General features: G+C 37.2%; 1 protein-coding gene across 3 annotated transcripts in view; it reads left to right on the forward strand.

The window, feature by feature from the left end:
• Positions 1–27,937, forward strand: part of bel (ATP-dependent RNA helicase bel) — a 277,696-nt gene that overhangs the window by 204,728 nt on the left and 45,031 nt on the right. For 2 of the 3 annotated variants that reach the window (XM_090377286.1, XM_090377300.1), the window contains 3 exons: positions 2,284–2,367; positions 18,087–18,268; positions 27,634–27,751. In XM_090377286.1, coding sequence (XP_090233412.1) covers positions 2,284–2,367; positions 18,087–18,268; positions 27,634–27,751 — 384 coding nt within the window. The remainder of the gene's footprint in view (positions 1–2,283; positions 2,368–18,086; positions 18,269–27,633; positions 27,752–27,937) is intronic. The other variant, XM_090377294.1, reaches the window with a different exon arrangement.

A 27,937-nucleotide genomic window follows, 5' to 3' on the forward strand; every position in this document is an offset into this window, starting at 1 on the left:
TCAAGAGAATTACGAGCCATAAAGTAAGTGTTTAATGTTAGTTTTGTCTACAAATAGTTACTAGCATGTAACTAATACAGCAATATCTCGCTCAGCACGGGTTTTACTATTACACAGTTTTCAATTCAGTTTAAGTTGAAAATTTACTGTACATATTAAAACTCATTCAATAGCCTTGACACGTTCTCTATATATATGCTGTGTTATCGTAGCCTAGGTACGCGTACATATATGCTGCAGCGCCAACTCTATTGTCTCACATGCTCTTATGCCAATAGCTCCCCTCAGGCCGTCAGTGGCAACATGCAACAGTGTTCAGTATTCTTAATTCCATCCTGACGAGACGACATGATAGCTTTTCAAACTTTATTTCACAATTTATTTTTTACCCCTTTAAATATGATCAAAAATATATCTGTATCTTGGTTGGAAATCGTTGCCAGCAACATACATTATGTTTGGCAGCATGCTTTGTCCCATTTGACAAAAGATTTCATTGGTTTTGAATCAAGTTCAGACAATTGCCGAAGACATGAAGATCTGAATGACTTGGGATTCGAAACTTTGGACACTGCCAATGTACATGGCTGCTTTTACTCACATGTAAATAACTTAGATAATGTAACTCTCCTTGAAATTGATGCACAAACTGCATATGAAAAAGAGGGAAACAATTCTGAAGTGGCACCAAAAGAATTTTCAACAGAATAATTCAAGAAAGTTTTTCTGGGTTTGACATGGCCTGCGAGGCAATTATGAATGGAGATCCAAATATTGGATGTAGCATAGAGATACCCAAATTTTACAAGATGGGAAGCGATGACTTCACCAAACTTCATTTTTGAAGTACCTAAATAAACAGTTAAGCTTTTTTGTCATCTCTCATGATGTTACCTTTTCATTAATAAAGTTTTTGCAATATTTTTTTTTATTTCAAATCCTTTTAATTGGCTATCAAGCGCAAATTATGTATAGACTATTTCTCTAGTACACATTCAATTAAAACCCATTATAATTATACCTCAATCAGCATGGTTTCACATAACATGGAACAGTTTCGGTACCAATTATCAGTTCTATGCAGGGTATTGCTGTACTCATTTTTTGTTATTAAATTGCACTTTGAATTCAACTCCTTGGGTTATGGATTCATTTACATGAACTGTTTACAAAAGAACTATCAGTTTTTTTTAATTATTTACATTAAATGTACATTAAAATTCAGTGTTCACTTTTTAAAATAGTATTTAAGGATATTTCCTGTGACTAATTTTCAAAATAAGTAGTGTATTTTCTTTTCTGTCATGATCTATGACAGCTATTGTTATTTTGACTGTATGTAAAAAGTTTTACATACATGTGTGTGTGTGTGTGTGTGTGTGTGTGTGTGTGTGTGTGTGTGTGTGTGTGTGTGTGTGTGTGTGTGTGTTTTAACTTAATTTCATGCTGTGAATCTTTTTTTTTTTTTTATCGTTTGTTTTTACTTCATATTTAGAAAGACATGTTGAGCTATATATAGTGCAGGTTTCATTTACTTCATGAAATATGCTTCTTCAGGAAACTGGTAAAGTTTCCTGCAGTTTTATTTAATTTACAATTGTGATTATAGCAATTTTTTTTTATTTATTGATATTTATTTTAATTTTTGTTTGTCAAACTTAAGGTTTAGAATATGATGCCTGGGAAAGTTTCCTGTAGTGAGTGAATATGCTATAGTTGAAGTGATGGCAACATTGATTTGAAGATCTGTGCACCACTTTGCTGTTGTGCAATATTAGGATCCGAAATATTCAAAAACATGTTGCTAAAAAAGTTGTTTCCGGATTTCATTTTCTACTATATTTATATTACAGCTGGGTCAGTGGTATAACTATTTTAATTTAACAAATCTTATTTTTTTTGTGTGCATTTTTGAAAAATAAATTTCTCTGATAATCAAAAAAATATGTACTAAAGCTGGCAGGCAAATCATACCTGTTGGTTGCCATAATATTGGCAATCAACTGTACTGCTTAATGTATAATAAACTTCAATTTTGTTGCAGTTATCTTAGGACATTATTTTCCATTTTGTCCTCTTTGTACTGCATAATGTTATATACTGGTGACAGCATCCCCTGTCAACCCATTAGCTTATATTTTAAGGAATATTGATAATGGACCCTATTAGAAATTCTGTCTAAACTAATGATTCCACCATCTGAGATTTTGGGTCTTCCCGAAAGTGACTGGCTTGGAATCTTTTACATTTTAAAGTGCCTCATATTCACCATCTCCTTTACAGAAGAAGTGCCTCCTGGAAACACCTCCTTAACACTTGATATAACGAATTCAACATTCCAGACACCTAACTTGCAGCCTAAATCAAGTAGGTGTACCTTACTTTCACTATGATCTATTTATGTACTACACCTTATTTTTCCAAAATAGGATTACAATTTGTTTTATCAGAATTCTTTATACCCATTAATTCTTTTTGTTTTTTTTAATTGAAATATAAAACACCACTTGTTATACTTGTATGTGATTTACATTGTTTTTGAAACTGTTCTTTGGACTGATATAACAAGGATGTTGGAAAAGTTTTGGGGCTGTCATATTTCATTATTAAAATAAATGAAACAAATTACAAAAATTTATACTTATCACTCATTTTGGGGTTTTCTAGATATCAAGTGCACATGGATATCATGGAGACTGAATGCCCATGAGGTAAAGGGGGGAAAAAAAGGTTGTTGAATTCAAAGGGGATTGCAATCAAGGATCACAGATGAACACAGGTCTGGGTGTCCCATAACTGTGTCAGCCAGTTGGTAGCTGTGAATAATTTATTACTAAGATCAAGAAACCAATTTACAGTCCATGTAAGAACTTCATGCCATGAATGGTACAATCAGTTACCATGGTGGTGATGGTATAAGTTTTCTGAGACAGAAAGGAGATGATATTCATTGATTACTTTCAAAGAGCTAAATCCATTATGATCATGTAAATATTATCCTTCTGAAATTTCATGAGTAATTAAAGATCATACTTCATGGCAAACTCTCCAGAGGGATCATCTTCTTGCATGACGGTGCTCCTAATCACATTTACATGTGGCTCCTTGGGATTACCACCAGGTTCTTGCAAAAAAAAAGCAGCACCATTAAGGTACAACACTTTGGGACAAATAATAATTGTTATTCATGCAATTGATGAATAATTAAAGGACCAAGAGTATAGGTTTCTGTGAGAGTGGTTTGGAAATGCAACAGTGTTGAATAAAATTTTATACATTTCCAGATTGCTTCATTTTTTTTTCTCTGGTAGGCTAAAAACTTTTCAAATATCCTTTGTTTAGTGCTGACCACACCCAGTTTAATTTTTTTGTATCAGTAGTGTTGCATTTTGGATATAATTTTAAATTAAAATATTTTTTTATATTTGGGTAATTAAGTTTTAATGACACTTAAATCTGTTAATTTTTAATTTATTCTTGATCTTGCATATGTTTTGTGGCCTAAATCTAATTATGTTTGGTATTCAACTGATCATTTTCTTTATCCAAGTTTAAAAGCAGTGTAATTATTTGAGTTTTGGCTGTCATTTTTCACTAGTTTTGTGTTTAAATTCCATAGATAATAATTTTTATTTTTTGTTATTCCACTGCAGAATAGTTTAATTTTAACATGTCAGATATATAACCTGTGATATGGTTTTTTTTTTTTTTTTTTTTTTTAAGTAAAAATTGAATTTTATTTTTAATATTAAATGTGTAGTATTCGGTGACTATAATTATGCTGTATGATCGTGTTTTCAGTATTGGATTATTTGAAATGCAATGTCTGCCCAAGGCTATAGGGTTTGATGTGCATTTTAGTATGGATTATTTGAAATTGATTTAAATGAAATTCAAAGTCTGAATCAAAGAGTCAAAGGCCCCACAACTTGTGAATAGCTTGTCTAATTCGAAAAGATTGCTAGAACAAAACTACAGGCAAACATCATAATGAAATTAATTGGAGCTACGAAGGGTGTACTGCATATAATATCGTTATAGAGCATGTGCAACCTTTAAATTTTACATTTCTATTTACTACCCCAAGAATTGCATGCAGAATCGTGGATAATATGCATAACTGTGACCCATATTACAATAATCCACACTGCTGTGGGATGGGGGGGCGAAACACCAATCAATTAATGGTACAAAACTTGTGCATTTTCCAATGCAAATTCTTTACAAGTTACTGTATATGCTTTCTCAATTTGAGAGAGAAGACAATGAAAGTGCTTGGAAAAACACACACACACACACACACACACACAGTAGAATATCAATAATCCAAACCAAATTGGGGACCAGAGGTAGTTTGAATTTTCAAACTTATTAAAAACACCGTTCTAGTGACTTTAAAAATAGGGGGGGGGTTAATGTTTACAAGTGGTACCCCTTCCGATTGATTGTTGCTGTTTTCCTGATTTTAAAACAGCGAAAAGGGGTGGGATAAACACCCTAACTAAGACTAACCATAGGCATGTACCCACATATTTCAACCAAAAATGTTTAGCAGGTTTAAAAATAAAGTACTGGCTTTAAGATCTGAGGAGCCTCTTAATTTTTTTTATTAAAATCCTGCACCTTTCTGCACAACAAGGGTCCAGATATGAATTCTCCAAAAAAGTCTTCACTGTGTGAATCACAAAAGTCATCTTTGAGGGATGGGTCATCAGCTGTTCTTATAGGGGTTGAGTTGGTTTTTTTTTTTTTTTTTTTGCACCATCTGAATCAAGTTTTGATGCAAACTCTAAAATTTTTTTCTTGTTTTTAATGTCTGTTAATGTTGACTTTCCAACCTCATAAAATTTTGCTAATGAAGACCCTTTGAAAGTCTGTTTTAAAATCTTGCTCTTTGATTCAATTATTAAACATTTCTGCTTTCTTTTAAAAGACTAAGAAAACTACAGTACAGTAAAATAAAACTCTGTTCGGAATCTTTTTACTCTGTATATCTCACTTGTGCACGTGTTAGTTGTAATTTCTGCATGCTGTGTTCTTTGTTTTTGATTGACGCTAATCTTTTTTACCGTTTTCACAGTACAACCCCCAAAAAAATTTCGGTGAACAGAAATATCAGATTACAAAGTGTTATGTTTACTTAGTACTGTATGTATATTAATAAGCTATGTACACATGTAAGCATAAACTTATTTTTATTTTGCTGACATGTGAATAATATTCTTCAGATTTTCACGTATCATTTAATTCTGTTAATTGGTAAAGGGAAAAAAAAAAAGGTGTGAATTTGTGCTTTATATCTTCATTTTTTATAGCCTATGGATAATATTCCTCTGATTTTTGCTTATTAGAATTGCCATTTAATAGAATCAAAATTCAATTTGCAAACATAATCACAATAACTGGCACTTACTGCAATTATTTTATGGCACCAGCATAAAAATAAAATAAATGCTGGCTCGTTCGGATTTTCATAAGTATACTGTACTTTGGATTTCAAGGATTTAAAAAAAAATTATTCTTCGGTGAGGTGTGTGAAATCTCTTTAAATTTCTTGCAAATAATAACCAAAGTTATAGAGTTTCATTTTTTCTGCCATAATAGTTATGCAGCTTGGTGTATGTGAACTATCCATTAAAACTGTTGTTTATTTTTATGCAATTGTACATACCTTACCTTCTAAAGAGAATATCCATATTTTGGGATATTATTTGCTGTTTGATATTTGTAATCCATGCAGCGAACAGATGGAAATTTCTCTCTTTTAACGCTGCTACTCATTCAGTAAACTTAGTAGCTAACTACTCTAGCTACATAAGATAGTTGTAAAGCCTCTTAACATGGGAACCTGTGTGTGGTGAAGGTATCTCCCAGTGGTGATGCTGGTATTTCAGATTAGCATCGCTGGGATCTAATGACCACAATCTAAATTCCAGGCTAACACCATAGTAATCTCGTGTGTACTGTAGCCTGGGGAAATATGGAAGGGGAGCGATTTGTGTTGGTTGGGGGGGGGTCAACTTCAACCCACCATTTGGTCCCTGCCTCAACAAGGTGAGAGATTGTGAGAAGGATCATTTTGGTTGATTGATGTGTGGGTATGATGCTTGGGTAGCCCTCTCATGATCCTGACAATATAAATCCTTCTGAGACTCCCATCAAGTTCCCTCTCGGAAAATTATGTCCATGAAACAGATAGTCACCTTAGCAAAGATACACAAAATGAAAACTTGTCAGGTTAAGCCCCTTACCTGATAACACATTCCACTAGTGAAAAACCCATAGGAAAATGTCTCCCTTCTTTATCTGTAAGTGTTGGTAACTGCTCTAAATCAGTCAAGTTGCTTCATTCTGTGACATGTAAGGATTAGGAATGACAAATGTTAAGAGCAGCTCCTTCAAGCCACTATGGGGAAATGCCATTACAGTCATACTCCACACAACACCGAACTCATCCCGAGGCATCATCTCCGAATATCATCTTGAATTGTCTGAAGAGGAAATCAGTTCTAAACTAAAAACCTCAAGGACTTGACAGTGTTGCAAAAATAAATATTCATACATGGGGATGGGAATCTAGTACTCACTAGAAACATCGTCCTTTCTTTCAATACACAAACATCTAATTTGTCACACTTCTGTAGTTGCACCACTTACTATCAGAAATACACTAGCACTTGCAAATGGCCTGTTATCGTGCCCTTGCAGGTGATTGGTGTAGTGCAAAGGACCATAAAATTACAGTATGTTCAGCACCAAAGCCTGCATGTATTACCTGTCAAGGGCAGCATACTGCATATTCTTGAGCATGCCAGAGTTGGAAGGGAGAAAAGGAAATATGTTTGGAAATGAGCTGAGCATATAATGGGAAGTGAGAAGAGCAGTCAAACCATTAAATAGCAATAAGCCAACATATACAGTTATTGTTTCTTCATGCTTAGTGGCGCAGGGGCTGCTAGGCCATAATGAACCATAAAAGCTTTGTAAATACTCCCAAAACTCATGCTGTGATAGTATTTGGTTCCAACAATCATATTTTTCTGAATGTCACAAGCACTATTAATTAAATTGGCATCCCTTCAATCTCAATTTCATCTTGGAAGAGAGTCTTCTGGAGCCAGTTCAGAGTAAAAAAGGTGGTTGAGCACTGCAACTTGCTTGTGAGGCAGAAACATATACACTGAAAGGACATAATTCATGGGATACCTGGTTCTTGTGCTACATGATGCTGTCTTCCCTCTCGCCAGTGGACAAACCCATCACTTGGCAGCTATATAGGTACACTGCATTCGTGTAGACGATAATTCAATGTCAATATGGAAAAATGTCGTGAGTTAACTGACTTTGAAAGAGGGGGGGTTATAGTGAGTGCCTGATGCATGGGTCATTCTATCGCAGAGGTGGTACAGAAATTGCACTATCCCCGTTCTACAGTATCAAGGGTATATTGGGAATATGCAGTTTCCGGAATAAAATCTCATCATGGACAGTGCTGTGTGCGGAGAAATGTGGTGGATGAACCTGGCCGTCTGTCTCACATTGTTTCAACCAACTGGAGAGCAACAGTGTCACAAATCACTGCCAACTTCAACTACAGAGGTGCCAGAAATGTCTCCACCAAGACCATCAGGCGAACATTAGCTGCAATAGGTTATGGGAGCCACCGACCCACCAGAGTCCCATTGCTAACACCATGACACAGGACTCTGCACCTCAACTGGGCGAAAGAGCATAGGCCCTGGACCTTGGATGATTGGAGATGGGTCTCCTGCTCCAGTGAGTCCTGTTTCCAGTTATTTCAAGCAGACAGGAGGACGCTTATCTGGTGGAAACCGCATGAAGCTATGCACCTGTCGTGTCGACAAGGAACTGTTCAGGCAGGTGATTAGCCTGTGACCACCAAATACGGAGGATGCGAAACGGTCAGGGAATGACCACAGCATATCCCTGGAGCAATATGGCATTTAGTTGCTAATGCTCCTAAAAACCAAATAACAGGCAGGTGAACTGTCAGTAATAGTCTGGGGTATGTTGAATTGGCACACATTAGGACATCTGGTACATTTAGACGCATCTCTGAACTGTCCAGGTTACATGTCCATCCTTGCAGACCATCTGCATCCCTTCATGGTCATTGTGCACCCACAGGGCAATGGACTCTTCTGGCAGGACATTGCGCCTCCCCACTGAGCCTTGATGACTAGAACATGGTTTGAAGAAAATTCCTCTGAACTGATTTTACCACCATGGAATGTCCTCCCCATTCACCGGCATGAACTCTGTAGAATATTTTTTGATGCTGTGGAAAGGTTCATTCGAACTTTGGATCCTCCACCCAGGAGTGTGATCGAATTACGGACAGCAGTGCAGCAAGCATGGATGGAGATACCTGTGGAATGCTTTTGTGAACTAGTGGACTCAATGCCTTGCTGTGTGAGTGTCGTTATCCAGGTGAAAGGTGGGCCTACTCATTGCTGGGTAGGTATTCCATGGTTTCTGTCCACTCAGTGTACACATTGATCACTGTGATAAAGCACACTGTCATACAATAGCTGCGAGCCAACCGCTATCAAAGTAATAATCACTGGTAATGGTCCTTTATGGTCAAAGAATGTGATCAGTATGTCTTACATGATTTTTAGAAATTGGGTAGTTTTTTTTTGTCTTGGGCAACTTTGATTTGGTCTCAGGATAATACTGGAAGAAACTCATCTCCAGTAATAATGCTGTTTAGGAAACCAGGTTCATTATCAACTGTTTGAACAAAATCTTTGCAAGCATCCAGTCATAAGTTTTTCCTTCACACAACTTCACCCAAATTTTTCTTTCTGAAGTCTGGGGTAATTGTGGGCTTTATTGATTTCCCTATACACATTTATTTCACTTGCTTGTAAATTGTGCTTTTTCCCCAGTTCAGGACTTTACTTACATAAGAACTTTTCATTCACTCCCATTGCTCGCTATTTACAGAGTTTAATAAAACCAGTCAGATGCTGCTCCAGTGCTGAAAAAAAAAAGGCCTAATTGCCAACAATAGGTAGTACAAGAAAAAGATGGATGTTGAATCTTAAGGCAGTATCTAATGGATCAGTTTTGGATATTTTTTGCTGAGGAAGAAATGGACACTAGTTAATGTCTATTCTTCTCCAAAAAGGACAATTCCAAGACTGAGAAAAATAGGCCTTTGGCACTTAAGAAGCCAACTGATGGATACACCAAGCCCAAATAATGGCTAAATTCCTACAGTGGAATTGCTGTGGATTTTGACAAAGTACAGGTAACCACAAGGACTTCCTGCAAAAACATGAACCTGTTTACTTTTGCTTATAGGAGATATATCTGAAAGCAAATGATCCTGCTCATGGAGGAGCTGCTGTCTTTGTGAAGAACCAGATCGAGTGTTTTCTGCCATTGGTCTTTGTCTACTTCACTTCCCCTTTACTTTTGGGAGGTGGAAGATAACCCATGTAGAAGTGATTTCTTTCCTGTAATAAATACCACTTCCTAGTGGAAGGCTGATCGAGCTTACTCAAATGCCTTCTAAACATGGCAGTTTTTGGCATTGCTAGTCTGTGAGGAGCCTATCAATGATGCAGTGATATACATCACAGAAAATATTTATTGTCCATGCATCTGCAATTCCAAGAACATCTACCAGGTCTCCATTTCCAAATCCATGGTGAAATTTAGAATGCACTGCAGTAACAAAGGCACAAAACAAATCTTGGGAAGATAATCTGGTGATATCCTACCATGGTCTGATTTCATAACTTTTAAATGTGCATGTGAGAGCAAATGCCTTTTTCCACATGCTCTACCTGGGTGTTTTCTGTGTACTTCAATTCTGGATCTACTTTTCATTCTCTGTTACTGAGTTGACCAGCACTGAGATAGTTTGGGAACAAATTTGGAAAATGAAGGGGAAAAAACATATCACGTCCTTCATTGATTCTGGGATATAATTAATGCACTATTTGCAGATTCAACAGCTAGTTCTCTTGAGGAAACATTTTCTTATATTTCTGCAATATCATATTTGTTAGCTGGCAGTTAACTTCAGATATGTTTTCACCCTGACAATGCACCATAGGAAGTTTAACAGCAGCTCTAATTCTTACTAAAGCATGTGCTGTTGGGCCCACTGACACACATTAGGAAATAATTAAGCAACTTTCACCCAGAATCCATCTTAATGAGCAATTTCCAGACTCCTGTCACAAGGCACTCATCTTTGTCATTTCCTGGCTTAGGAAATGAACAATCGTCATCGTCACTCAATAGTTTTTTTCTGCAAAATCATGAAGAATCGCCCATCTAAACAACACCTATCTTATGTGGTATTTAGAAGCAATTGACCTCTAGGATGTGGCTTCCGAAGGAACAGATCCACATTAGACCATCTAAATAGATTAAAAATGTCTACCTGTATTGCCTACCTAAAACACAGCCACCTGATATCTGTCATCTTTGATATGGGAAAGTAAATAAAACTCAACTTCAGGATTTGGTATTTTAAAAGACCTCTCTAGCTTTGGTATTAGAGGAACCTCCCTGTTTTCATTATCAACTTTTTATCCCATAGGTTATTCCAAGTTTGTAAGGAATCTGCCCTCCCTTGGTTTCTTCCCCAAAATTCCATTGTTACACCTTTTGCTGTCAAGGTGGATACCACACAGAATAACTAACCTCAGCTTTAACCAGTGCCTTCTATGTTGATAATATCAGTGTATTTTCCATCATACACTGGTGTGCAAAACTTAAGGACCAACACTATTTCTAAAGGTTACAACCACAAAATCTTTATTTAAGGTACACTTTACTGATGAGAGTAGATTCAGTCTCAGCAGCGATTCTGGATGGCAGCTAATCTGGTGAGAGGTTGGCACACGGTATCACCCTGCAGATATCACTAAAAGGGATCGATATGGCGGTCGAGGTGTTCTCGTCCAGGGAGGCGTTATCTTGAATGGATGTGCACAACTCCAGATACAGGAGGGCGGTACTGTAAACAGTGCACGCTACTTTACTGAGGTAATCCTTCCCCGTGTGCATCTGTCCCGAGGTGCCATTGTCTCCGGTCCGAGTTCGTGTTTATGGATGATAACGCCACACCCCATCGCACTGCAGCTGTTGATATGCTTTTGGAAAGTAAGGACATTGTTCATATGGATTGTCCTGCCCGTTCCGCCGATCTAGACCCATCGAACCCATATGGGATGCTCTCGCGGAGATGCCTAGCCGCACATCCACACCCACCATCAAATGTTTATCAGCTGAAGATGGTGCTGACAGAGGAATGGACGATGTTACCGCAAGAACTTAACAACATTGTTCTAAGTATGGACAGGTGATGCAAAGTCTGCATTGACATTAGGGGTGGCCATATCTCCTACTGAGGACTACCTCTTCCCTTTGTTCCATCTTTGGTAGTCATGCATCTGTATCATGGCAGCCAGTGCTATATTTCCATTTTTGGATAAAGTCCCTCTGTACCGTTTTGTTTCCATTGTTGTCGGTGTTGTTTCCTTTGTCATTTCTGTACCTTGTGAGGTTCCTTTGGTATGCTTTTCCTGTATACAGGCCACTTCTATGAGAAGCTACAGGTGAAAACCTGACTGGTCCTTAAATTTTGCACACTAATGTACAATGTGAAGGTTATTAAAAGACACTGGCAACAAGCCATCAATTGTCACAATTCTATTGTGCACTTGTGTGATCTAAACTAGACTAAATGTGCTAAGTATATGCATCTGCTAAACCAGTGTACTTCACTGGCTGTGGTCCTGTCCACCATTGGATGATTCATATTTCTACTGGAGCATTTCATACATCTGTCCTGAGCCCTTATGTGGAAACAAATGAACCATCACTATCGCTTTGACAGAAACACTTCTCTACAGTATGCATTAAATCTGAAATCACTGTCATATGGACATGTATTTTTCAGTCATATTGGCTCAATCTTTAAGAGGGAAAAATGTTTATAATACCTGTCAGACTCCCAACTGTCCATTCAGTATTTATATTGAAGAGCTATTCAGCACACTAAGCTGAATATATTCCTTGTCACTTTATATAAACGGCTAGAACTGTCTGCGGGATCTGCCACAGTTTTTCCAGACATTACAGTATCCATGCAGCTTCTTCCTGCAAGAAGAATATGCACTGCAGAGTTGCATGCTATAGAGTTAAGTTTGGATCATACAAACTTACCGCAACCAGAAGTGTATTACATACACAGATTCTTTAAGTTCATTACAGGTATTAATGTTGCCATTGTCTTCTCATGGCAACATTCATGACCAGGCTTGTGAAATTAAGCCTCTAATCGAACTATGGAGTCTGCTCTACGTAGTACACAGTCACCTTATTTTTTTCTGCTGCAGGTTGATGATCCTGTGTGCCAGTGCCCTGCCATCTTAATCATCAAATATGTGTTGATTGAAAGTCCAAATTTTATCAATGCATGTTTGAAATCTTATTTTTTCATATGACAAAGGAAATGTCTGAAATTTTTTTAGTTTTAAAAAATTATAAACTTGTATAAATATATATAAATGTTTTTAATAGTAATCATATACAGTCAGTCCTCGTACAACACATGTTTACACTACCATGAATTCGATCATACACGATTTATAAATAGGGAAACGATATCGTATAAAACACGAATCGAATTCGCTTATACGCGATTCACCTTTGTGTTTACAAGACATGGCAGTCAAACGCGGAATCACACCAACTCAATGCAACGGAATAGGAATGAAGAAAAGATTCTTAAAATGTATTTGTTTTTTTTTTTATATTAGTGAAGGAGAAACATTTCACCATAATAAGGTAAAAACCCACACAATTCCAGCTATCGGTATTATTGCAAATGCAAGTAGATCGCGTTTACTACCAGTTTATAACAAATTCCACTAGCAGAAACGCAACTGGAAATTGTTTTTATTGTTTTATGGTAGTAACCCCCAGAAATGTGCTTTAGTAAAATGTGAGGTGTTAATAGTGTATCTCTGCCTTTACGGTGTTGTTTATTCAGTTGCTACACGCGCGCAGCTTTGTTTATGTGTATCAAGCGTGCCTCCTCGTTTTGTAATTGTGCTTTATTCCCTAAAAATGAGCAAAATACTTAAAAGGTGTGAAATGGGAGCGTGAAGACACTGCAGATTCAGAGAGAAAAAGAAAAGCAATATCGATAAACAGAGGCGGACTGGGTCAAAAATTCTTGCCTGGGAGAATTTGTAGTGGCCTCATACTAGCGTTTATGGCCAAAATCACACCGGCTTCTGGCCCACCAGAGTTTCCCCTGTAAGGCTTATGGCCAGTCCGCCTCTGTCGATAGAGAAAAAATATGAAATTGTGAAACGCTTTGAGCGAAATGAAAGACCATGTGATATTGCACGTACTACAGGCCTAAATGAGACAATGCCGAGAATTAGAAAGAATGCAGAGAAAATAAAAACTTTCATAGCAGGAACAACTCAAAGTGTAATTAAAATCCATTAGATCGAGACACAAAGAATTGGAAGAGATGGAACGGCTGTCATCTATTTTGGATAGAAAATCAAAAAAAAAAAAAAAACAAGTTTGCTTATGATAGAAGCAAAAGCATTAGCAATATTTTATTACATAATAGTCTTAATAAAATACGTATTTTATTATGATAATTTATTGTGTTTGGTAATGTTTTTGTTACAAACTTAACCCTATTTTTCCCATAGGGCCTGTTTATATTGCGCGATTTTGCATTGCACGAGGGTTTCTAGTCATAAGTACTGACTGTACTTATGTTTCTTTACTTGTTTTTAGACCTGTTTGAGAGTTACTGATTTTTGCTTTTTATTCATTTTTACATCAAAAAGTCTCTAGATTCGTATTATATGTAAAACTGGGTACAGCCACTCTGAAAGTTTTCTCCTTGTTAGAATTTAAGTATTTAAATTCTAAAAAGGTTAGAATTTAAATACTTAAACTGGTTAAGTAAACTGGTAACTGGTTAGAATTTAAGTATTTCTAATACAGTCAGTCCTATAGCATGATAGTTGTGTTCCTAGAAACCCTCGTGCAATATAAACGACAGGCCCTATGGGAAAAATAGGGTTAGGTGCCGTCCACCGAAGATTGAACACACATTTGTAACCAAAACATTACCAAACACAATAAATTATCGTAATAAAATACTTACGTATTTTATTATGACTATTATGTAATAAAATATTGCTAATGCTTTTGCTTCTATCGTAAGCAAACTTGTTTTTTGTTTGATTTTCTATCAAAACAGATGACAGCCATTCCATCTCTTCCAATTCTTTGTGTCTTAATCTAATGATTTTTAATTACACCTTAAGTTGTTCCTGCTATGAAAGTTATTTTTATGCATCTTTCTAATTCTCGGCGTTGCCTAATTTAGGCCTGTAGTACGTACAATATCACATGGTCTTTCATTTCGCTCAAAGCGGTTCACAATTTCATATTTTTTTTCTCTATCGACAGAGGCGGACTGGCCATAAGCTTTGTGTGGGGTGGGCCGGAGGCCGGTGTGATTTTGGCCATAAACGCTAGTATGAGACCACTACAGACTTTCCCGAGTAAGAATTTTTGACTCAGTCTGCCTCTGTTTATCGATATTGCTTTTCTTTTTCTCTCTGAATCTGCAATGTCTTCACGCTTCCTTTTCACACCTTTTAAGTATTTTGCTCATTTTTAGGGAATAAAGCACAATTACAAAACGAGGAGGCACACTTGATACACATAAACAAAGCTGCGCACGTGTAACAACTGAATAAACAACACCATAAAGGCAGAGATACACTATTTCTGGGGGTTACTACCATAAAACAATAAAAACAATTTCCAGTTGCGTTTCTGCTAGTGGAATCTGTTATAAACTAGTAGTAAACTCGATCTCCTTGCATTTGCGATAATACCGATAGCTGGAATTGTGTGGGTTTTTACCTTATTATGGTGAAATGTTTCCCCTTCTCTTCATTCCTATCATATTGCATTCAGTTGGTGATTCCGCGTTTGACTACCTTTTTTGTAAACAGAAAGGCTGATCGTGTATGATTGAATTCGTGTAGTGTAAACACGTGTTATATGAGGACTGACTGTATTTATTATTAGTAGCAAATGGTGCAAGGAAGCAAGCTTTATACAGTCATCACACAAAAAAATACTCACCTCAATTGTCCATCCACTCTGGTAATTTGTCTAATTCTTCCTTAAATTTATGTTTATTGAAGCTTTTGCACTTTAACCAGTGCCTCCATTAATTTCTAGGGAAATTAATTTGTCTAATTCTTCCTTAAATTTATATTTATTCAAACTTTTGCACTAACCAGTGCCTCCATTAATTTCCCTAGAAATTAATGGAGGCACTGGTTAAAAAAGCACTGCAGGATCATCTAGATAAGACTTCAGTTATAGCTTGGACACAGCATGGGTTTGTTAAGGGAAAGTCTTGTCTGACCAATTTGATTGGATACTATGATGTGGTCACAAAGGAACTGGATGCAAAGAATTTTGATATCATATATTTGGATCTTAGAAAGGCTTTTGATACTGTTGCACATGAAATTTGAGCAGTGTGGCATTGCAGGCAAATTGCTGCTATGGATAAAGGGGTGGTTGAGTGGGAGAAGACAGTGTTAATCAATGGACACTGCTCTTCAGGGACTAATGTTATTAGTGGAGTACCCCAGGGTTAAGTGTTGGTTCCATTGTTGTTTTCTGTATTTATTATTTATACTGATGATGGTATATCATGCTTAATGTCCAAGTTTGCAGACGATACAAAAGTCGACAGGGTTGTTAATGACAGTATGCTGCTGCAACAGGATCTAGAAAAGTTGGGCTGAGAGGTGGCAACCGAAGTTTAACATTGACAAATTTAAAGTACTGCATATGGGAAGCAGTATCCCCAGAGTAATGTATAAACTGTGTGGTACTACACTGACAGTGGCAGAGAATGAAAAGCACCTGGGGTAATTGTGCAGGCAGATATGAAGTTTTCTGAGCAGTGCTGACAGTCTGCAAGGGTAGCTTATGGTGCCATGTCAATGAAACACAGGAAATTTTCTATCAGTGATAAGGAGGTATTATCCCCTTCTATAAGGCAATGGTCAGGCCACACCTTGAGTGCTGTATACAGGTCTGTAGGCCTCATTTTAAGAAGGATGTAGAGCTGCTGGAACGAGTACAGAGAAGGGTAACAAGATTGGGAACAAAGGATTGCTCTTATGAAGAAAGGCTTAAGTTTTGCAAATTAGTGTCTGGAGACTAGGCACCTGCGAGGTGATCTGATTGAGGTGTATAAAGCCTTGAATGGTTTGAGTATGCCTAATGCTGATGGGATTCTTCCTCCTGCTCAGAATAATTGCCTTAGAGGACAAATTCAAATTGAGAAAAGATAGATGTGTGGAAGTTTGCCTTTAGCCAACAAGTAGTTGATAGCTTAAATAGATTCAAAGCAGTTTGGAGCAAGTGAATGGGTGAAATGAGAAGGGGGTTTTTTGGCTTATGCTATATAAGCTTGCTTTCTTGCATCATGTGCCTTTACTAATGCTAAACTGTCCACTTTCACAATGCCAAATGATAGTGTTCCAACAATCACTCACCTTGGCTGAAAGAAAATTTTTTGCACATCTATCCTGCTACCATCCTTTTTAAATTTAAGTATATGTTGCCTGAGAACAAGTGAGGATACCATCAGTATTTAGTTTACTCAATCCATTTAATGCATTAAACATTTTAGTAGTGGGGCGGGTTGTGAATTCATGGTACATATGATGCAAACAATTTTCAAATATCACTTTTTCTTTCAGCCAGCATTGCCAAAATTTTTTTGATCAGTACTGTAGCAGTTTCCAATTTGATTATTCTTGCTTTGCTTGTGGGTCACCCTACAATGATGGTTTTTAAGAGCAATGGAATATTATCAAATGCTGTTGTGAAATTTCAAAACTCCAAGGCACCACATGTTGATCAACTGACATATTCAGGTTACTCAACATGTTCGAATCATTGCTTAAAATTACATGGCAGTTTCCATGGGAAAAACATGTGAAGTGTTTCTTTTCGTTCAGTCTTTTCCAGGTATGCACAACTCCAAGAACAGTTATCAGTTGAACTTTCTCCTCCATCTTTGAACCTATGATGCTATTCAATCTACTGTAATACTACTTGCAGAATCATCCCCAATAAACCTGATGCATTTCCAATGTTTCAGAAGATTTAGGTGAAAGTTGATATTTGCATGATGTTCCAAATGACATTTTTCACATTTCAGAAATTGTGATAATATAAAAGCACATCAGTTGCACACAGAAACAAAACATGTATTGAAAGGTACATGTAGATGTAGACTGAAACTTGCAATTTGACAACAGCAAATCATGAAATCATATAAAGAGTTATAACCAGTTGAATTAAGTTGCTAGCATCACTGTGTTTTAGTACCATCAAAACATTTATTACAAAAATATAACTGGCTTCTTGTGCTTATCAATGTGTTGCAAACTCTTTTCTGTTCATTATGACTATAACTAAATAAATAAATGTCAGACTTCTGAATTATGAGCCTTTCGTGAGTAATAGTAAATATTTACACAGATTATGTTAATTTAACTATTGCTGATATTCTACTCGAGTGTTTTAAAGAAATATACAATTGTTTATATAGCCCTGCTACAATAGGACTCCCTCTTAACAATAAATCCTGTAGCTGACAATTTCTAAAGTTAATTTTTACCAAATACATATTTTTTTATCTCTTGTACCAGCATCTTACCAATCAAGTACTTTCATGGGTCATTAAAGGTACTACTGCATTTGATATTGTACCAATAGTTGGTGTAGTCACATTCAGCTGCACAAAATTCTTATAATGACTTGATTGGATTCTTAGATTTCTCTTAATATCAAATGATACCTGTAGAGCACGTAAGAATTTCCTTTCAGCAATAATTTTAAATTATATTGATCTATGTGTGTTATTCGGATATTTATACTTTTTTTTTCCATTTTAATGGGGGGGTGGGAAACCTGAAATAATAACATTATCTAAACAAGGTATAAATTTACAGCTCGTGACTCTCTTACACTCACGTTTGTGGAAACCAAGAAAGGAGCTGATGCCCTTGAACATTTCCTTACGACTGAAGGTTATCCTGTAACTAGTATTCATGGAGATCGTTCCCAGCGAGAACGAGAAGAAGCTCTTTGGAGTTTTCGTACAGGACGCACTCCTATTTTAGTAGCTACTGCTGTAAGTATCTATATTATTATTATTATCTATATCAGAAAAATTTTGGGAACCCTTCTACACATCTGGAATGGTATATATTGAATAGTTTTTGGTCAGTTCTTGTACTAGAGAAAATGAGACAAATCATGTATACATGCAACCAGTCTCCAGCTAAACACAAGGGATGCATTCTTTAAAAACTTTGTGTAAGATAAAATTGTGTAAGTTGGACACAATTTCAGCACCCTAACCTGATCAACTTATTTTTAATTTTATCCTTTATTATGTGGCTATACTTTGGGTAGTTTTTTTTTTTTTTTTTTTTACTTGTTTATGTACATTTCTTGTATGTAACTATTCTTTTAGAGAATAGAAACAGTGATAAAGGTAGAAACAAAAAACTAATACATGGTATTGTTACATCTTTTTCCTTTTTTTTTTTTTCATGTGAAATGTTTTGATAAGAAACAGTGAGATTGAGAAATCTTTAAATTCTTCAATTGAAGCTTTGACTTAAGGTGTTTTCTATTTTTTATTTAATATTTTAAAAAGTTAAGCCACAGTTGTCACTGACTTCCTGTTCTCTTCCAACAGTGCATAATAAGGGATGAGTATACCCCTAGTAATTTTCGAGAAGTGCTATTTTGGGGAGTGAACAATTTTTCATTCTTACCTCAGGTACTAAAATTTGCACAGCCCTTGCCCCCTCCTACTGGCTTCTTCTTCATAATCTGAGTGTTGTCCTTTCTGCAACTTCCACATCTGTCTATTCTACTTTGGCAAACCCAATTTCTTGGGAAAGTTGTACACACACACACTGCTGGTTTCATTGTCAAGTTCAAATCCTTAAAAATGCTCAAATTTAGATAGCAATTTTTTTCCATAAACATGTGAGACGCCTTTTCCCTTGCTCCAGCTCTGTGTACCATTTCTATAGTAATTAGTCTTAAGGAATGCCACAAGGCTGAAAATATTTATTTCAGGATTTTTTTAAACGTTGGATTGTGCTTAGGACATCCTCTTCCCTTGTGGAAACATTTCCAAACACGTTTTTGACCCCACCCCCAACATGGAAGTGCTTCTGTAGCCAGTGAACCAGAGTGCAGTCTTGACATTTCTGTTCGCTGTGTAGTTGTCCAGTAAAATCTATTCAGAAACATGAGTGCTACTCAGGCATAGGTGTGCAGGTGAGTATAGTGTGCAAAGACAACAGGAGGAACCTGAAATAGCAAAACTTACTCTTCCTCCCAACTTGGTGGGGAGATTATATGTGGATTCTAAGGCATTGCACCTAGTTGATATGAGTGGATAGTGTAATGTTGAGTCATTTTGGTGTGACATACAACTCATAAGCATTCATCTTACTTTTTATATATATACACTCAGTGATCACTGAATTACAGCCACCCTGTCCATGATAGGCTACACCACATAACTTTAGTATCTGTAATGACCATATGGTGCAATGAAACCTAATGCTTATGCTGCACCAGCTAAAAGATAAAAGAAAAGGAAATAGACAACCTATGCATTTCTCTCCTCCTGTAGGTAACTATATTCAAATATATAGGTAACTATATATGTGAAACTCACTGGCTAAAATAAAACTTTTTGCAATCCAGTCTAAACATCTCTCCCTGTAACTTGAATTTATCGCCCCTAGTTCTAGAAATCATATATAACCTTAAATTTCATCCTCATTCATTTTACTATTTCCTCTCAGGGTCTTACACACCTCAATCAAGTTGCTTCAATCAGTTTTTGTTTTTTTGTGGTCTTCTGCTATATCTTTAAAGATGTTGAAATATCGTTGATCGAATTGTTTTCTGTTAATAGAGTTGGACCAGAACATCTTTAGAAAGAATGATTCTTTAAATTTTCTTCTATTGTATTGTTGGTCAGTTGAAAGGACTGTAGAGTTGTAAATTGCTAAATTTACAACTCTACAGTCCTACAATTGTAAGTTGTAAATGTATGGAAGGCAGTATCAGATTTGTTTATTCTCCTGTATTGGACATCTTTAGTCGTGAACTGAGGTGTCTGTAAGATTCTCCTATGTAGGTAACTCCACAGTTAAAATATTTTATAAATAGGTCCTCCTCTAGGATTGTTAGGTTGTTGGCCAGATGTTTTACAGAAGCTGATTCTGAAACAAATAGGTAAACATTTGGGACCTTTGCAGATGTTTTACTAATTGTATAGTATATTTAGTCAGTAAGGCTAAATAAACTAACTTTTATATTTCAAAAAAAAAAAAAAGCCCACATGGTAAAGAGTGGTTATTTAAAAATAAATACCATGCAAGATTACCACATAATGTCATTTCTTAATTATTATATTAACAACACTGAGTAATAAAAAAAACGCATAGACTGAAGTGTAAAACATAAGGAATTTACCCTCAAAGGACCAGAATTCATGGGATACCTGAATTCTGGTCCTTTGAGGGTAAATTCCTGGGCAATGCAACATTGTTACCCCTCTCTCTAGTGGACGAACCCACTGCTTGGCAGATATATAGGTACACTGCATTCACAGAGATGGTAATTAGATGGCAGTATGGATAAATGTCATGAGGTAACAGCCTTTGAAAGAGAGATAGTGGGTGTCTGATGCATGGGTCATTATCGTGGAGGTGGTGCAGAAATTGCACTAGTCCCATTCTACAGTATCAGGAGTGTATTGGGAATACGCCATTTACGGAATAACATCTCAGTGGAGTGGACGGAGAAATGTAGTGGGTGCCAACCAAGGGAGGTGCCAGAAACTTCTCCACCAAGACCATCAGGCAATCATTAGCTGCAATAGGTTATGGGAGCCGCCGACCCACCAGAGTCCCATTGCTACCACCACGACACAGAACTCTACGCCTCAACTGGGCAAAAGAACATCGGCACTGGACCTTGGATGATTGGAGACAGGTCTCCTGGTCCAGTGAGTCCTCTTTTCCAGTTATTTTGAGCGGACAGGAGGGTGCTTATCTGGTAGAAACCACAAGGAGCTAAGCACCTGTCATGTCAACTACAGGGAGGTGACTATTGATAATGGTCTAGAACGTGTTAAGCTGGCACACATTGGGACCTCTGGTACGTCTAGGTGCATTTCAGAACGGTCCAGGTTATGTGTCCATCTTTGCAGACCATCTGCATCCCTTCGTGGTCATCGTGCACCCACAGGGCAGTGGACCCTTCCAGCAGGACAATGAACTCCCCACGGGGCTGTGGTGACTAGAACATGGTTTGAAGAGCATTCCACCAATTTTACCACAGTGGAATGACCTCCCCCCTTCACCGGACATGAACCCTGTGCAGCATCTTTAGGATGCTTTGGAAAGGTCCGTTCAAGCTTTGAATCCTCCACCCAGGAATGCAACAGAATTATGGACAGCGGTGCAGCAAGCATGGATGGAAATACGTGTAGAGTGCTTTCATGAACTAGTGTGCTCAATGCCTTGCCATGTGAGTGCCCTTATTTGGGTGAAAGGTGGGCCTACTCATTACTAGGTAGGTATCACATGATTTCTGTCCACTTAGTTTATTACTCAAAGGGTTTTTTTTTTTTTTTTTGTATAAGCTTATGTGTACATATATTTGACATAAGGGTTTTTCGTTGTGGTTTTTCATTTTTGATGGTGTGTTTGTGATTTGGAAATACCAGCCAAAAAAAATTAATAGTGGTGTATACAGAGGTTACTTTGTACCAAAGATAATCTCCACATAAAACAAAGATATTCAGACACTCCTTCAATGAATATTGTGTGAAGTGCCAAAATTCTCCTGTACATTGCAGCAGGTGATATGTAAATGACAAGAAAGGTGGGATTCTGGTGACACTGGGGAGGTAACTAGGTTATTTGTCCCCAGTCTCACTTTTACTTTTTCTAATAAAATTAATAAATGATTTTTTCCAGCAATGGAAACATATGTCCTTACTGGCCATGGGTCACTAAACTAGTTGTATTATTTTAATTTGGTAAGTTCTCCATTGTGTATTTGTGGATTGCCTGCAACTTAGAGCCATGTTCTTTATGGCTAATTTATATACAGGCAGTTCTCGCTTTACAAGTTCCTGGGTTTGCAAGGTTTTTTTTTTTTTTTTTTTTCCCAAAGTATCAACAAAATCGAAAATACGAACATTAATTGCAAAAAATGAATGTTAAACATTCATAAATACTGCATTTCAAACCACCCGCGTATCTATACAATACAGTGTACCCCACTGTACGATATTAATCCATTCCAGAGACACCATTGAATCATGAAAAATCTTAAGAACATAATAACACTGTTTTTTGGTAATTCATTCCATGATCTGTGAGTTTGAAATTTTCGTTGTATTAGTTACCAATACAAATCATTAAAATACACTACACTTTCATCATTATCATATGTTCTGTTATAAGAACCAATTTTGAATGCCTTTGTGACATTTTTCTAAAGCACATTTCTGGAGATCACGACCATAAAACAAAAACAATTTGCACTTTCTGGTTTATTGGGCTTTTCTGTTACTGCAAGCAATTATAAACGGGTAGTAAACTATCTTCTTGCATTTCCCAAAATATCGCTGGAATTGTATGGTTTTTTGCATTATGATGATGATTTCGGTAAAAGTGTTACACCTTTACTGAAATATTCAATCATATAAAAAAAACAAATATTTTCAGAGTCTTCTCTTCGTTTTTTTTTTTTTTTTTTTAGCTTTAAACTTGTTACTCCGCGCAAATCGTGTTAGTTGCAATTTGTGCATTCCGTTAAAAAATGCTTATGCATGCTATTGAAATTTATAAAGAATATAGAAGATTATCTTGGAAACAAACGCCTTTTGAAGCATTTCTGAAGAAGACAACTCCTTGTGCAACAATCCAATGAGTGATCAACGAGTGTGCATGTAAATAATTTCTCTATTATTATAATCTTCTTGATTTTACAGGCTGCGTTTTCATTTCTTTGGTTAAATCAATCATTGTTTAAACATAAACTATTTAGCTAACTAATTTCATTGTTGAGAACATAACCCCTATTTTTAACATTGTCTATGGAATTTAATTCCCGCTTTGACAGTGCGCGCTAGAAATGAATTAACTCGTAAAGCCATAAAACAAGAACTACCTGTACTGTTCAAAGAGAAAGCTTGATGTCTCAAATTGAGGATTTTAACCATGGTAATGAAAGTGCTTACTTGGCTAGTAAATTTAGATTTGAAACATTGCAACAATATTGTGTTGCCGTGTTCAAGAGGAGAAGACACTGGATTAACCTTGCAATTACACATTAAGGGTTAATACTAAAGGTTACTGTTTCTTACTGTAGTTTTGTTGATGGTGGGGTAAGAGGGGTTTTTTTTTTTTTTGTTTGTATGTGTGTTTCTATTGTTTGAGGGCTCCTGGGTTTGGGCAGCCTGGCAGCGGGAGTGCTGGCACCGCTAGTCTTGCACTTCAGTGGTGGGTATGCAGGATGATTGTGAATCCAGGCCTGGCTCCTTGTGCCAGGGATGGGAGCCTGGTTCCATTTGTCTATTTTGATGGGTGTTCCCTGGTGGTAGAGGTCTAATACCCTTACTGGCCAGACCAATAAGATTGAGAATTTTCTTTTGTTTTTGTATATAGCGAACACAGGTGGAGATAGGCCTGGGTGCCACTGACAATAAGATTATATATATATATAATGTACATATACAGAGTGTCTCAAAAATATTGGTACAAACATTTAGGGGTGTTAGGTAACATCTAAAGGAATGTGAATCGCATAGGAACCCACAACCGAAAACGTCATGGGAAAGTAGTAGCAGAGACACAAGAAGCAGAAATGACACAAGACAGTAATTAGTGGAAAATATTTATTTGACATAATATTAACAATGGAGTAAGAGGTGGATGCATTTCATGATGTTTTTTGTGTTTTTTTTTTTTATGAAAACCCCAAACACGAAAGGTATCAAAGCCTATAGTACTTAGTACCGTGCATGGGTTGAAGGAGAAGTATGGGGGAGAGGGATGCCGGAAACTTTGCTCTAGAGACTAAACATGGGTTTCGCCACTTCAAGCCTCCAATAAGCAAAGTGGTGGTATTTCACCGGTTGAAGAAAGTCATCTACCACCTAAAACCTTCGAGCATCTGTTACAACAGATGCTCGAAGGTTCCACCATGAGACGCGATGCATGTGTGACACCGACGCAGCATGGATTGGCAGGCACGGTCGAACACACCTGGAGTTTCTTTGACAGTAGCAGCAGCACAGACGAGTCTCGCCACGAGATCCATTTCCGTCTCCACAGGGATTCATACATGATAGATTTGAGAGCCCCCCCAGGTGAGCATGGGGGGGCCAGGCAACTGGTCCACCACGGCCAATCCATCTACGCCCAAAATGCCTGTTCAAATGGTCGCGAACACACCTTCCATAATGGGCAGGTGCCTTGTCATGTTGAAACCAAATGTTGCGTCTCACATTTGCTGGAACATCATCAAGTAAACCTAATAGAAGTTGTTCAAGAAAGATCCAGTATTTAGCGGAGCTCATGCGGGATGGTAACAGGTATGGGCCCACTAAGCAGCCACCGACCATACTTGCCCACACATGAGCATTGTGCTGATTGAATAAGCCTTCCTGAGTGAAATAAGTCTCATCCATGATCAAAACATAGGCTGGAAAATTCAAGCCTTGAACACTTTCTTGGAAAAACCACTGCACAAAAGCCACACATGCAGGATGATCTTGGGGGAGTTGGAGATGAAAGGGGTGTAAGGAATCGTCGTGCCAGACACACTGTACACTGCAACGAGACACTCCTCAGGCAGAGGCAACGGCACGTGTGCTGGTAGTAGGATTATTCTGTACGGCATTCAACACACTTTCTTCCATGGCAAGAGTTCGCTTCGAACGTTGTCTGTCCGCACTACTCCTGTTACCTCTAAATGACCCATAATCGCACAAATTTTGATGCACATGCACAAACAAACGTTCCGGTACATGTCTGTCTGGGAAGCTTTCTTTATTAATTCGTGGAGCGGCTCTTCCATTGTCCTCTGCTAATCCATACACTAGGTGCATGTCTGCCAGCTCACGGTTCGTATATCGATGCATGCTCTTTGTGTAGCAACTACTACTTGAATGAGTAAACCAGAAATTTTCCCTTTCGCGAACTGATGAACAGCGCCATATACCGACGTATGGTAACGTTTCTGGTTATGGGTTCCTATGCTATTCACATTCCTTTAGATGTTACCTACCTCCCCTAAACGTTTGTACCAATATTTTTGAGACACCCTGTATATTGGCTTAGGTTTGTTTGTTTGTTTGGTTTTTAGGAGCATTAGCAACTAGGGCCATATTGCTCCGGGGATATGCAGTGGTCATTCCCTGACCTTTCCGCATCCTCCATATTTGGTGGTCACCGGCTCGAACCCCTGTCTAATCAAGAAACGTATGCTATGCACTGCTGCTCCTGCCCACCTGGCTATGGAGGCGCCATTGGCTTAGTCATTCCACTATAAATCCTATGGGTCTTTTTTAGTAGCAGTATTGATCATGGGTAGACTTAGACTTGCAACTTGGTATGGTGGCTACATATCTTTCTGTGAACCTCCAGAAATCTGTTGTAGCATATGTTAGTATTAGAATGACTAAATGATGAAAAGAAATATAAAAAAAAAATATGAAATCACTCTTACTTTCCCCATTATGCCTGATGCTTTTCATCTGCAGAAAACATCACATAGTAGAGAACTGTATAGCCTTGGTTTCAATATTGTAGTTATCAATGCAAAACTGCTTTAGGAGGTATCTTTTTGGTGTTTTTGGACTCCAGAACAGTGGAGAAAATAAAATGCTATGGAGTGGCACATCTCACTATGTGATTTAATTCCATTGTATTTGTTTGAGTGTGGAGATTGCCCAGAATGCTTTGTCAGAGTATGTAGTCTTGACCACTAAGTTTGAAGGTGGTCTGATATATGGGGCTGTCTCAGCTAGTTTTGGACTGTTGGATACCACCTAGTATGATGGAAGTGGGTATCATCATCTGCATGTTAGTGCTCCATGATATTACAGTAAGGTCTATTTGTGGACAGTGACATCTGAAAGTTTAACTGGCCAACTTAAAGCCTGAATCTCATCTGCTTTGGATGCCGTGTGGTGCATTGCAGTACCATGTGAGGCTGCCAACAAAATGCTCTTCCAAACCTAGTAGCTGCTTTGCGATAACTGCCATGAGGCTATCACCTGAATTAAGGCCAATTTCAGTAGATATCATCCAGTACATAGTAAAAAGCAGATCCCTACTGCTTATTAGGCTGTCTGTGTGTATCTCTTAAGAGTATCCAAATACTCTTAAGAGATTCCTGAAATGTTTGCAGACTACTGTTTAACAGCACTGTATCATCTGTATATAGTAATGACTGAATTTTTACGTCTTTGCTTAATTTGCTTAATTAAACCTATGCTTAATTTGTTTCTAACTTGCATTCTTTTATTAACTGATCCAAGGAAATTATAAAAAGAAGTGGTGATATGGTGCAGCCCTGCCTCATTCCAATTTTTCCCCTCTTAAACTGTTAATTTTTTGACATGAGTATTAAAATATCTTTTCATTGTAATTAAAAATTCCAACTCTGCAACAGTTTACAGATATATCAATATAGATTTATCACCAGTCTAGAGCTTATGGATTAAATAAATTAACCACTGAATGTTATATATTGCTTGCAGTTTAATAACCTAACTTTCTGGCAGAATGTCAAGAATTCTACGATCTTATACAATTTCAATAGTCTTTAGCATAAAGAATCTGTGTTTGAGGCTACAGCGTACTTCTGCAGTGATACCAATTGTTTTAAGGTTTTCGTCTGCAAACACAAGTTGTTTCACTTCAGAATATGAAGTGGCGCCTCCGTAGCCAGGTGGGAAAGAGCAGCAGTGCATAGCACACGCTTCTTGATTAGACCGGGGTTCGAGCCCGTCACCACCAAATACGGAGGATGCGGAAAGGTCAAGGGAATGACCACCGCATATTCCTGGAGCAATATGGCCTTAGTTGCTAATGCTCCTAAAAAATAACAAATAACACAAACAGAATATGAAGTCTGAAATATTTGATGATATTCTATGTATTTATTACCAATTAGTTAGCTGTTCCTCCATATTCTGAGAAATAAGGTTACCTTTTGGATAGTGACAGTTATCCCACGCTGATGCTGTAGGTCATACTCTCCTCATGCAGCATTGAATGCCTGATGGAGTATTATCTTACTATAATTTTAGTTCATGTTCGGAATTAGCAAAATTGCAGTGAAATGCTTTATTTATACTAATAATGAGGATATAGGTAACTATGCATACACACATCAAGCTATTTATGATGTGTATATTTTTTTCTCCCTATTAAGGTTGCAGCTAGAGGCTTGGATATCCCGAACGTAAAACATGTGATAAACTTTGACTTACCCACAGATATTGAAGAGTATGTTCATCGCATAGGCCGTACAGGGAGAGTTGGAACCATTGGTATGATTTTTATCATTATTTATGCTATTATCTTTTATGTTACTGTCACGTGATAGGTGGTTGCAGTTATAAAATTGTTTTAATTATAATCCTTCTTAGGCACATTAGTATGTGTATAATTAAATGGTATTTAATGCACTTATTGTCTTCATATACATCTGCACTTAACTGACTCCTAGTAGATAG

Source organism: Mastigoproctus giganteus, chromosome 1 (assembly GCF_048544385.1).
Source record: "Mastigoproctus giganteus isolate SK-2022 chromosome 1, ASM4854438v1, whole genome shotgun sequence".
Lineage (NCBI taxonomy): Eukaryota > Metazoa > Arthropoda > Arachnida > Uropygi > Thelyphonidae > Mastigoproctus > Mastigoproctus giganteus.